The following is a 13,506-nucleotide window of genomic DNA, read 5'->3' as shown; positions in this document are numbered from 1 at the left end:
TTTTTTATCATAAAGGAAAATATTACCCAGTATACTATCGGGTCCAGGCGCTTTGCCATATGCGATGGCATTGAGAGCAACTTTTATGTCACTCACGTTGAATATCAGTTCCCTCTAGTCATCATTGTAAACATCACACTGGTATTGTGGTAGGGGGGCCTGATATTCGTCATGCTATTGAGCCGCAAAGTGGTTAAATCAAATGTACGGTTGTATATAATTTACAAGCTTCGGTGTGACCGATCTATCCCTGGTCACCACAATGGTCCAGAATTTCTGGGAATCTTTCCAGGTACTTGTTCGATGTAGATCGCACCATCTCTTCTCATCCCATTTCCTGCTTACTTTGTGTTATGCTTGTTTGTACGCCTTCCTCAAAGCTTTCTTTGCCGAGGCTTTTGACCTAATACTCAATGCTAACTGTCTTCTGGCCTGTTTACACTCTTTATTGAACCAATGGTTGTTGTTTCGAGTGAGTTTCCCAGTTTGGCACTGTTGGCTGTAGAATGCACACCTATCTGGTGAAATAAAACCAGAGTGTATGCACGTGGCTTGCTTTAGTTTGTGATTATTGGTCAATATGTCACATAAGTTCGAAGTGGCGCCTAATAGATCTAAATGAATAGAAGATAATATAGTGGGCCTTTCGACTATATTATTCCATTTATGTGAGCGCTTGGTGTTAGCCAGCTAAACATCCTTTGTTGTCCTAAAAAACGTGGGAGTCAGTGGAGAGTGTCTCCCAGATTGGTAGCATGTAGAGGCAGAGATGATTATGACTGCTCTCGATCCTCTCCTTGACTATCCTGTCCCTAACTTTGCTCCATAGTGTGAGATCGATCAAAATGTAATCTATACGACTCTCACAGTTGGGCTTGTTAAAAGTGAAAGCCCCCTCCCCGCTGTCCAATTTTGTTCTGCTGTTAGTTGCTCTAAGGCCTTGCTCCTCTGAAAGAGCCTTCAGTTGGAGTGCTACCTGAGTCCACTTTTTAACTGGAGCTATGTCAAGGTGGGGAATACCCTATCTCTCATCTTCCTCTTCTGCTAAGTTGACGTCATCCCTATTCAGAGGCTCAAACGTAGTATTGAAATCCCCACCCAAGATGACATACGATAGTTGTTGCCTAGTCTCCCAGAGAGTCCTCAGCTCCTATGAAAAGAAAAGACTAAAGAGGGAGGGCCATACCTCAGAAGAAGACCCTGAAGAAGGTATGGATGAGGCCCTGGCCCAAATTGAGGGTGATGGGGAAGAAGGTGAATACCCCAAACTCTCCACCCTTTCCCAGACTCCATTCACCAGTGGGAAGTGACAGAAGTCACTCTAGTAGGAACCCCTGAGGATGAGCTTGACTTACACTCTCTGGAGGAGAAGAAGCTTGAACTTGAGGAAAGGAGTCTAGCCCTTGAGGAAAGAAGGGTTAAGATGGGCTTGGAGCCTAAAGATGGTGGCAGCAATAGAATTAGGGAGCAGGAGGAATCCTTTGACCCTAAGATCCCCGAAGGGATTGTCCCCAATTTAAGTAATGGTGATGAAATTGACAAATTGTTTGTAGCCTTTGAGAGGGAACCTTTGAGAACCCCTAAGTTGCCACTGGTAAGGCCTCTCCTGACCCAAAGAAGTCCTAAAAAGTCAGGCAGATGTTCGGAATTAGGGTGTCACCCTTGAACTGACAGAAGAGACAGTAGAAGAAGGGTGTCTAGCACAGGGAGTGGTAGCCCCCTGCCCACTCTAAACAGCAAGAGAGGTTCCAAGAACCCACAGTTGCCCCCAAGGCAACTCAGCCACATGTCAGTGGAGAGCTTGGGTGTGCTTTTGGATACCGACAGCTGTTAGTAGCCTCTGCTGGATGCTAGTGTTCATGGAAGTACTGTACTTGGCGTGGGAGGCAGACCCCATAGCCAAAAGTAAGTTAGGCTCCTGGCCCAGCTGGTCTTAGTGGAGTTGCTCAAGTGTTGGGTGACCTCTGTGAGTAAGTTTGGTGTTGCCCCAGCAAAGATAGGGTTAGAAGAGGTGGGCACCTCACTACCCAAGGTAAAAGTGGAGAGGAAGAAAAAGACACAGTTGTAGTTAAAGTTCAATTTAAATTAGGTCCTGTTTCTGTTGAGATGGCTCAAATGCACAGTGGGAGTGACCTTGACAGGAGAATGTGTGGAAGGGTAGGACCTGCAATAATACAATCAGTTTTCTCTACATTCTTCCTTTCTGACAAGCCCGGAAAACCATCTTATGGCTCGGAGGAGTTTCCTGGACATGTTGGTTTGGAGGGTGTACAAAAACATGGCTTTTTGCTGATGCCTCCTACTTTTTGCCCCCATTTGGAATATTAGATGCAGGTTTTCAACTCTGATAGTGCAAACCATTATGTGTAAATTGGCAATACCAATTTACAAGGTGTTTACCCCTCTTATAAGTCTCTAATATATTGTATTAGTGGTACCCACGGCATGAGTGTTAAAGGGGTCGCCAGGGCTTGCAGAACCTTTTGAGCCACCCAGAGTGACCCAAATATACTACAGACAGCAGGCCTGCCATTGCAGACTGCAGGAGCAATGCAAACTGTTCGAACTCGACTTTACCCTCACCATGTGTAGCAAAGTCAATGGACAATCTTTGATTTATGCCAGTTATCCCTAAGGATGGCCTCTTAAAGCCCAGGATGCAAGGTGCATTATATCAAAGTTGTGGACATGTAATTACAAGCTTATATGACCCTATAGTGCCATTTACCATGAACTGACACAATAACTGACAGATAGTGCTAGGATAACAGGGGCTGGCACCTGAGCAAACCCAATGTTGGCAGCTCCATTATGGTACCGCCAACATTTGTCATGCTTGGTATCAAACAATGAGACCTTCTCACCCGACACAAATCTCCTGTCAAGGGCGATGTGGCATTCCTCCAAGTGGCTACCTTAAAGGTTGCCCATCTGGTTGCCCCAGCTTTACTCTTCTTTGGCTGACAGCCCACGCTCGCTGCTGCCAAGACAGGATTCAGACCTCCTGCCAGGCAGTTTGAACACTCCCAGGAGTAAGGAACAAAAGCTTGGACAAGAAGATCTCACAGTCCCATGCTGGCTAGTGAAGTGGCACATCAAGGCGGTGATCTTCAAAGGCTACACTGCCTCTGATATGCATCCAGGCTGCCTCCCCATGGACGAACAGCCACCCTTTCCCCCAGGCACATTTCCACCCGAGCAGAAGGGAAATTACATTGTCAGGAGGTGTACACCCCAAAAGGCTAGCCACAACTAAAGGGTGGGCTACCTGGTCTGTACAGAAGAGGAACACTTCTGCCATTTTTAAAAGTGGTAGAAATAGTGGGTTCTGGGTAGAAAAGGTGACCTACACCACCGGGTGTGGTTACTTCAAGGGTGGATTAGCCACTAGGGCTAGTAGCCTATGGCCACTTACACCCACACCCCTACTGCCCTAAATGTAGGATTTAAGGGCTAACCCTGACTTCACAACCTCAGTTCTGATCCAACTTGTATCAAAGAGGAGAAAGAAAGGATTCGTGTCTGCGACAACAGGACTTTGCACACAGCAAAAGGGGGATACTCTTCACATGTAGCAGCTGTCCCTAGAACTGCATGAACGAAGCTCGTCCTAGGCTAAAGGTGGACAGAGGGACCCCCGTGAAAGCCAGAAGCAAACTCAGACTCACTCGCACTAGTGAGACTAGTCCCCTGCAAACTGCAGGTAAATCATCACTCCGGAACTGAAGATTTGCTGACCATCTGGCCCTCCGAGAGATCACCCAAATCCAGATGGTCTAATGCATTGCAGGAACTGTAGACCTGCTTTCCACAAAGTTTCAGGTCGCTACTGTGTTCCCCTGGACGTCTGGATATTGAAGAATCTCCCTGCTGAGCTTACCGCTGCCAAGGCTTGTTCACCGCCAGTCCAGCAATCGATGCCTTAACACAACGCTACACCTAGAGTGCAGTCCACAAAACCTGCAACCTACATCAGCAATGACCCCATTGTCTTGTTTTTGCATCTAGTTATCCGCAGCACTTTGTAAGCAGTACTAGCAGTTCCCCCGTGGCTCCCGTTCAGAACCAGGGACAGAAAAGACAACTCTGCACCCGGGCTGCATGGGCCAGGTAAAATTGAACTGACTACCGTGGCCTGGTCCAGGGACCCGCACCACCTTTACCCTGAAATGCAACTCGACCTGCAAGTGACAGATTGTCACTACTGGTGTTTGCCATTGACCTTAATCATAAGTTTCACTGTATTATTTTGCAATGATTTTATATTGCTTCCAAAATCTATAACTCTGGGTATATGTACGCTATTCCGTTCGTTTTGGTGCCTAAATTAAGATAAAAATACACTTTATATTTATAAATTGGTGTTGGATTTCTATCAAGTCGATTCAATTACTTATCGTCCATGTTGGTACCCTGAAATGATTAACGCATTCCTATAGTAAAGCCTAAATGCTCTTTGTCATCTACCAGGACATAGATAAGGGTGTATTAGTGTGAATCCAAGGACCATCTTTGGGGTATCGTGATAGTATTACATGAGGAGGCATAACCCGCATACCATATAATACTCCACTTTCCTACAGGTGTCACTTAAGGCAGTGGCCCATCATACATATGGATGAAGAGCATTACTGTCTCAGTCTATGATAAGCGGAAGCCAAAATGTAGTAACCTGCTTAGGAGTGTGTGTACACGAAATACAGCTGCTTCTCTGCTAAGATTAAATAGGTTCAAACAAATGATTTTAGTTTCAAGTGATCTACACTGGCTGCCAGTCAGTAAACCTACCACCTTTAAAGTCTCTACATCAATGGTCTTAAAAAAAACATTTTCATGACAAGCAACCGCAGAGTAAAAAAATGCCTGTACTACGCCCCCCCACCCACACACACACCCACCCGAACTCCGCCGCCCGCCGCCCAAAGTTACACAATCTGTCAAATATTTAAAGGCATAGCGCGTTAGAAGTCAAGGGTTGTGAGCCTGACAACAGAATGAACACGCTATTCAGTGGTACATGCCCAACCATGCCCTCAAAAACTGAAATATAAAGTGTGCTGTGAAGTCTACATTACACTCCTGCGACGCCTCTGCTGCAAGCAAAACTAGGATTTTGAGCCTTGCACATGGAAATCTCTGAAGCGCTGTTCAGAAGAGATATTATTATTACTCGCGAGACTGTGCTAAAAAGGTGTGTGAAAGTACAAATGGATATGCACCGAGTGTATACATATGCATACACACACCTCCATACTTTTTTGTACATGCAATATGCTGCCACAGTCTGCTGTTTAATAGTAATGTAGATATGTCTTCTGCAGAACATTATGTGCAACCCTGCAGGTTCCAGATTAAAATCTTAATAAGATAGTGCAGAAGGTTCATGCAGCTGTTGCAGAGGGCCTTGTTCAACTTCCAGGGCAAGTTCTGATCCTGGACATTTATGAAGTAGGTTATGCATCTGCTGCAAAGGTCTGCCAGTGGGCGATTTACCATAAGCTTGAATGTTTTCACGACTAGAACAACTTCTGTAGTCAAGCTGCCAATGGGCTTCGTGGCTAGACTCTTTCCACTGCAACTGGTGCTTCAATGTACACGGCAAGGACTCTCTTGTGTCCACTGCACGCCCACCCTATGTGATTTTGTGCCTCACCATAGAAGGCGTGGCCCCACAGTTTGAAGGCTTTTGCTCTACACTCTCGTCAATCTTTATACCAAAAAGGGCCTTCATATTTTCAAGATTGCATTTATATAACACTTACTACCCCTGATGAGGCGTTGAAGTGATTTAGGGCGATTGACACACTACCCGAGAGCCCAAAGTTAGTGGTCAGCCAATTAGCTATCGTGATTAGTCTTGTGCTCTCAGAGAAACCATTCCATGCATTTACTCTAGTTTCTTTGTGGTACATTAATAACTTAAATATGATCACCAGAGGGGGTAGGTGAGAAGCAAATACATGCTGGATGTAATAGATATTGTTAGTTTGTAGGGATATGGGTTCAAAGAAAGACAGATTAAGACAGACAGTAGTTTGTAGTAGTTTACACAGACAAGGCATTCAGGAGATAGAAAGGAAGGAGAGGGGCATTCAAAATAAAGAATGGAGAGAGATAAGGGTATTCGCTAGCTTCAAACTTGATCTCTTCATTCTGGACACTTTGTTGCCACAGCCAAACAATGGAACCTGATGCCCTTTCAATAAAGAGCCCATCAACGCCATCTGGTGTTTAGTAAAGCACCATCAACTTTTCTATTCAGCCTGTAATTGACATTTGCATATATACCTGGATAATCCGCATTTTTACATAGTTAGCACTAGGACACCTTTGAGGTAATCATTGCATTTTATAAAATGTAAAACATAACTTAAGAAGAGGGAATTTATAATCAAATGTATGAGGTAACCGCAGGGCCGGCTCAAGGGCGGAGCGACTGGTGCCACCGCACCGGGTGCTGACTTCCAGGGGCGCCGTGTTTGCAAGTTTATTTTGGTTTTAAAAGCACCTGGCATCGCGTTCCTTGCCTCCAACAGTTTCCAGGCAACAATAAAAATGTCAAGATAACTCTGGTGATTAATGTTCTTCCTGGAGAGAGATCGGAGTTTTTGCTAGTTGAGGTTTTGACTGATCATAAAATAGCTCAGAAGATTTAAATGCCTGCTGCAAAGAACATGCACCATGCAGATCTGAAAGCGCATATAATGTAAATAGGTATATCAGTGGGTTACTGCTTTTCTAAGAGAGATATTTTTGTTACTTGCAGTTTGTAAGTTAAAATCCTAATATAGAACAGTGAATTATTAACTGCCATCAAAGAACTGCATGCACACTGCAAAGTATAGATTAGAGCATATATTAATATTGCAAAAAGGGTTCATTTGGGTAGAAATCGATTCTTATTATTGAAGAGAACCCACAACCATGGTGTATCATTTTCAATTCTGATTTAGTGCTTTTCTAGATCAAGCACTCTTAAACTATACTGCCAACCAGTATGGATCACATGTCATTCCTACACCTTGTAGTTCTCTGGATTATATAACATTTCCTATAAGCTGATTTACACACGTATGATTGATTGTCTCTGTGTAATGCTTGCACGATACAAAGTGCTCTGACACCTTACACTGGTAGGAGTGGCGCTATATAACTAATTAAATACATCTGAAAGAGAGTGGTTATGGAGACATGGACACTGTTATAAGGTTGTGGTGAGGGAATCCTTGGTGGAGGTGGTCATCACCATGGATGGGGGGGCGCCAACAAACATTGTCGCACTGGGAGCCACCAGCGCTAAAGCCAGCGCTGGGTAACCACACAACAAAAAGACTTAGAAGGGAGCACGTTTCTATCCAGTAGAGGTTTGCAAGTCACTGGAAGCTCAAGCCAGATGCGTTGGTTCATCTCAACTCGAGGTCTTCTTGGACCCTCAATCCCAAAATGAACCAAGCTTCTGTGTGGCTTCCTCGTGCCACCCACGCTGTGTGCTCATGTACAAAGAATTACAGAAAAAACAGTGACCTTTAATGTAAAAAGGGAGAGTGAAAGTGATACCCAGGTACTGGCAGAAATGCACATTGTGCGACCAGATAACATGGGATCGATCTCAGCTTCCCCACCTGGAGAGATTCTGTGGTCCTAGGAAAATATTTTATTTCTCTTCATTATCACCTATAAGACCACCTTGAAATAAGTGAGTCCGGTGTATGCACTGTACACAAACCTCCCATGTTATTCAATGTTAAAATGTTATTCCATGTTTGGTAAGAATTTAGGCAACGTACAAGGTGCTAATGACAACTGACCTAAAACGAATAGCATTATAATCATGGTGGAGGTGGGGGCATGAATTTTCTAAGTTCATGTTTAAAAACTATCACTTTTAATAAATGCCTCTCAATGCAGTGATATAATGTTATGTACTAAAGTGAAACCCTTCCGCATGTTAAAGTACAGTTTTTAAAATATTTTGAGGAAACGTTTTCATATTTTACATGATATCTGTATTCTGATTTACAGGGCTCATGCACGGGCTCCTATAGTCAGAGCGGAACCTTCGCTCCCTGTTAATTTGTTGGCTCGCTCATCTGTATTACTCATCGCTGAAGTCTATACCAAAGTGGATCAGAGTGAAATGATGAGACTTAACATCTAGAGTGACCGACTTTGAAGCTAGGGAACCAGGTTCGAGACTGGCAGAGGCTTAAAATCCTATGATTTTGGGCAATTCACATAATCTCCCCGTGCCTTAAAATGAATGCGTCCATCTGTAACGCAACTGGTGCTCATGTAAAGTGCTCTGATACCTTTGGATCGAGTTTGCGCTATATAAAACTGCAAAAATAAATAAACCCGCAGCAACTGGCATGTAGTGAATGTATTAACAATCCCCTTTCCTGTCCCAAGACACCAGAACCATATGGTTTGACCTCCTTGTAGACAGTTATATAACAATGGGGTGACCCGATAGACCACTGGACTCGGGTATATATATTGGTACATAAAAAGCAGTCACAGTGGAATAATTTTCAACAATTTAGAAAACACATTCGTTGGGAAAAATTATGCAAAATTATGACACAACCTAGTAAATGCATAAATGACAGGATTTAATCATTTGAACACAGAATTAGGTCAACATATCAACCTTTCAAAGAACAAAAAACATGTCAATATCATCATATTTGGTTTGAGCAGGTGCATGTGAAGTGATAAGTGCAAATAACTTGGGGTAAGTGCAGACGGTGTGAAGGGGGAAGGTCGTGTGTTAGAGAACATCCACAATCAATTAGACCTTGCCTGCCACTTCAATGGCAAGAAACATAAATGCAACAACATAAATAAAGAGAGCAGTTGTACAATCACTGTCCATCTCATATATTAGAAGAAAAACAATGAACAGTCGACGTTTCGACCCCTAAAAGAACCAGCAAATTGAAATTCTTGGGAGCAGGGTCTTCATCAGGACCGAAGAGGGGGAGACATGTTTACACCAGCAACAGCAGGAACGATTCATGCTGGAAAATTAGGAGATGGGCCCACATGGCTCCACTGGGTGTTGTGAATTAGAATTCAGATTTCGTAATGGCTTCTGAGCATTCAAAGCGAGCAGAGGTTCAAGCGTAACCAAAGCTCCAGGGTAGCGTCGAAGCATCTGACAGCTCAAAAGCTGAATCGTTCCTGCTGTTGCTGGTGTAAACATGTCTTCCCCTCTTCGGTCCTGATGAAGACCCCGCTCCCAAGAATTTCAATTTGCTGGTTCTTTACGACTGTTCATTGTTTTTCTTCTAACATATGAGATGGACAGTGATTGTACAACTGCTCTCTTTATTTATGTTGTTGCATTTATGTTTCTTGCCATTGAAGTGACGGGCAAGGTCTTCTAATTGATTGTGGATGTTCTCTAACACACGACCTTCCCCCTTCACACCGTCTGCACTTACCCCAAGTTATTTGCACTTATCACTTCACATGCACCTGCTCAAACCAAAGATGATGATATTGACATGTTTTTTGCCTCCTTGTAGACAGGCTGGCCACATATTCAAAGTCTATCTTTGTGGGTTCGGTGACAATCCCCTCTGGTCAGAGGGAGAAACAGCATACATTTTTGAATATTATATTAAAATATATTATACTCAAGAAACATCAAAAGTAGAAGTCTACCATAAATTTCAGAACAGGCCAGGGCAGGTTAATAAGGGACAAAATATGCTTGCGTGAGTCAGAAAGTGAAATTAATCCACTGATAGAATGCATCAGTGCCATTACTGGTTGAATGAGAGAGGGGTATTTTAATTTCCTGGCTACTCCATTGTTTGGGCCACTTCGCTCCTTTCCTGCTTGTCTTCTGGGCTTCCTAGTCTCCAAGACTGTATGACGGGGAAAGCAAAGGGATAACCCTCGGCATTCGGCTAGGAGGGGGAAGCTGACATGGCATCCTCAGCCTGGGTGCCATGTCCTCTGCAAACCATATTCCCTCCTGCCCCAAAACCATTGGTCCTGGCTAGGGCAATCCTAGGGGGACTGTGCCACTGGAGTTATTGAAAGACCCCATTAAGCACCCACTGAAAGACCGGCAAATAAGCGGCATCAACGAAAGGTAAACAGGGATGGGGAAGTAAAGAATAACCTGTCAGGCTGCTACATCCAAATCGATGATGCAAGGCTTGGATGAAGCACAGGGCTACACACCCTCTCCTGACAATTTTTTTAAATTGTTTCAGCAAACCTTAAAATTCAACAATAAAGCTGCCTGCCATACGTCACTGCCAGCCTTGCTGTGTGCTGCTGTGTCTGATCTTTTCCTAGGACTAAGGACCTTATTTAGAGTTTCAGTGGATCTGAAAATCCTCATATTTTTTCTTAGGAAAGGTTGAAGACCGAGTAGAATCCATGGGATGAATTTTACATACCTTACTATTTCTATGGTAGAGGAAATTTAGCTAGTGGGTTCTACTCCTTAAAGTTTCCTCTGGAAATTGGAGTTTTTTTCTGATCCCTCTAAATGCTAAATAAGCTCTAAATTTACAACCGGTTTAGGATTGAAAAACAACCTACAAAATGTTTGTGAATACCCATGATCGTGCTTGTTTGTGTGTGTTAACCAATATTTATAGATAGACCCAACATACAGCATTCACGTACCCACGCTTATGAGCAGATACTTTTAGTGCAGTACGTCCACCAGACTGGCAGAATTTCCCTTTGTGAGACTCCTATTTAACAGGGTAAAAATCCACTATTCCTAAATCTTTGAATCAGGAACAGGATGATGGTTACCTGTGTAGATGCACACCAAAGCATTGCTTATTTTGTTTAAAAGAATGCACAGTGCTAAATGTTTTTCTTACAAATCTGCCTCCAATGCCAGGGTTACCTAATACCAAGGCTGCCCAGTCTTGATTCCACCTCATGCCTCTTTATTTGGCCACACTACAGTTCCTGTTTTTTATCTCTCTCTTGGAGGTTGTATTTAACCCCGACTTTCTCCTGCTGTCATTGTTTTCCCTATGTGTCTCTTACATTCTCTTGCCCCTTTTCCCAACCTTTCTTTCTCTTGCTATAAGACTGATGATGAAAAATACATTGCAGTCCCCGAAAATGAGTGTTTGGAACATCTGCAACCAGCAGCAGAAATTAAGCAGGGATCTAAGTTTCAATTAAGCTCACAAATACCTCAGAAACCAGCTCAAAGATTTCAACTTTCTTAAGGATCAGAACCCACTCCATCCATGGTGCAGCACAGTCACAACAGCTGATCTGTCACAAGTGCGCTAGATAATATGTACTGTTTCAAATAAAGGTGTCTCACTCCGCTCTCAAACAGCATTACATCCCTCTGACCCATGTGTAAAAAACATTACCTGTGATAGTATAACATTAGGCCTGGAATGGCATCAAATCTGAGAAGGACATTTGGTTTGAGAAGAAACATTTTTTCATCTGAGTTAAATTCACTTTCTACTGAAAATGGATCCAGTACCATGAAGATTCCCACCACCCTTCCCACATCTTTGTAAACCATTTATCACAGCCTTGGGTAATGGATACATTTGACATTATAAGTGATTAAAGTGCATGTTACAGGAATATAACCTTCACCGAGGTTGCTCTTGCCTCCCTTACAGGTTTACTTCTGGGTCCTGAACCAGGAATCGGACTTCGAGAAGGCCTGGTCTTTGGGTGCCACAGGCATCATGACGGATTATCCCTCTAAACTGCGGGGATTTCTGAATACTACTGACCAGGCGTCCCGACTGGGAGAGGGTGTTAGAAATCAGTGACCAGGGAGAGGAACTATGGCCACTGAAGTCAAGATCAGACTGAAGAAGGCACCACGGCCAGCCACAGAAGAATGTGTTGCTTTGTGAGCAGCATCGTGGAATCAGCAGATGTGGGCAAATCAGTACAGAAAGCAGAAAGGACACTTATGTGTAAGAATGAAGGCAAAAGGGCACTCTACAAATTAACAACTGTGAAGGCTATGTAAAAAAAATGTCATTAGTTCAAGTTTCTGTCAGACCACTGGAAATCAGACGACCACACTGCTTCAAATTTTGGAGCAATTTCCCAGTTGTTTATGACAGGTGTGAAGGATAGTTAAGATAATAAATATTTTAATTTAGCTGTGCTTCTATGTTTTTTGCTTTGCTCTTGATGACTACTAGCACACTTTCTCGCAATATAACTTATAGGCATTTTAAGGATCAGTATTGCTTTCCATTTATTGGCCAATAATCTGGGTATAATTAAGATCATATCCTTCAAATGAAAGACTCTAGAGAGCTGTAGATTTGCAATGCATCAAAAGTAAGGTATGTGCATTCAATTTGATGGAATTTGCATTAAATAATCTGGTTTAATTCTGTAGACTTTGAATCTACTTAGAAGACATTGACTTTGTGTAGTAAAGAAGGTCCACGCAGGTAGAATGTAGTTCATGAAGTTTTATTGAAGATAGTTACATGTAGTTAAGTTCCAGTACAGCAGGTAGTTGAGATCTGTAGAGCAGGCCCACCAGGAGCAGCCTGCCCGCTGCTCAGCCCATTCTCAACTGTCTCACAGGCCCCCAACATTCCGAAGCGCATCATCACTCCAACATTCCATGCAGCCCACAGCACAAACACACTGGCTGAGCAGGTGGTGAAAATGGCATAACATAAACATGGACAGGATAGTACATATCCCCCTTTCTTATACAACACAAGCATAAGTCCTGTACCAGAATAAGATGTAGCAAAAGGAATCCAAGTAAGGAATAAATAAGAGGAACACTAAATTCAACAGAATAAATGTAGTACAAATGAACAACTAGGAAAGAGCGAAAAGATCGGTGGAGGTAAACTAAGTCGATGCAATGGGTAAGCATACACAAATGGAAATGACCCATACTCTCCAACAACGAATTTTCAAAAGAGAAGAAAACAGTACAAAGGTGAAAGAAAGAACAAGTTAGCAGAAAGACATAGATGCAGCAAAGACTAACCCCAAACACACCCACTGGCCAGGCAGGCAAGCAAGGAAGGAAAGACAAGGCACGACACGACCTAAACACCAGCCTTACACACAGACACACAAAGAAGAGATGGACGGATCTCCTCCTAAACCAGGAAGAAATAGAATGAAGCTACAATGAGGGAAAGGCTGTGACAAGGAAGACTAAGAACCAATATAGTCCAGATACCAAGGATGAAAAGAATATGTGACGTTGCGAGGAGAACTGGTCAAGAGAGAAAACAGAGAAGATGAGCAGCAAATACAATGAGTATAACTCATCCTCCCCCATTTTCAAATTGACAATACAATAATATAAGAATAATGTTGCGTTTTCAAATCGACAATGTAACATAGTACAAGAATAACATTGAGGGAAAATAACCGCAAATAGAACTGAGACCCATAAAATGATGGCCCGTGTAAGGACAACCCCCGTATAGAGGTCACATACTGTGAAATGTAGTAATAACCCATAAAACACACCCTGTGTGAGGATAAAAGTGT

At 43.1% G+C, this 13,506-nt stretch overlaps 1 protein-coding gene across 2 annotated transcripts in view; it reads left to right on the top strand.

The window, feature by feature from the left end:
* LOC146811839 (lysophospholipase D GDPD1-like) overlaps positions 1 to 12,130 on the top strand; it is a 183,221-nt gene extending 171,091 nt beyond the window's left edge. For both annotated transcript variants that reach the window (XM_085618830.1, XM_085618831.1), the window contains one exon: positions 11,634 to 12,130. In XM_085618830.1, coding sequence (XP_085474956.1) covers positions 11,634 to 11,789 — 156 coding nt within the window. In that variant the 3' untranslated portion in view covers positions 11,790 to 12,130. The remainder of the gene's footprint in view (positions 1 to 11,633) is intronic.
* Positions 12,131 to 13,506: the final 1,376 nt, after the last annotated feature.

This window comes from Triturus cristatus, chromosome 7, assembly GCF_964204655.1.
Source record: "Triturus cristatus chromosome 7, aTriCri1.1, whole genome shotgun sequence".
Classification (NCBI taxonomy): domain Eukaryota; kingdom Metazoa; phylum Chordata; class Amphibia; order Caudata; family Salamandridae; genus Triturus; species Triturus cristatus.
This window is presented reverse-complemented; position numbering and strand designations above follow the sequence as displayed.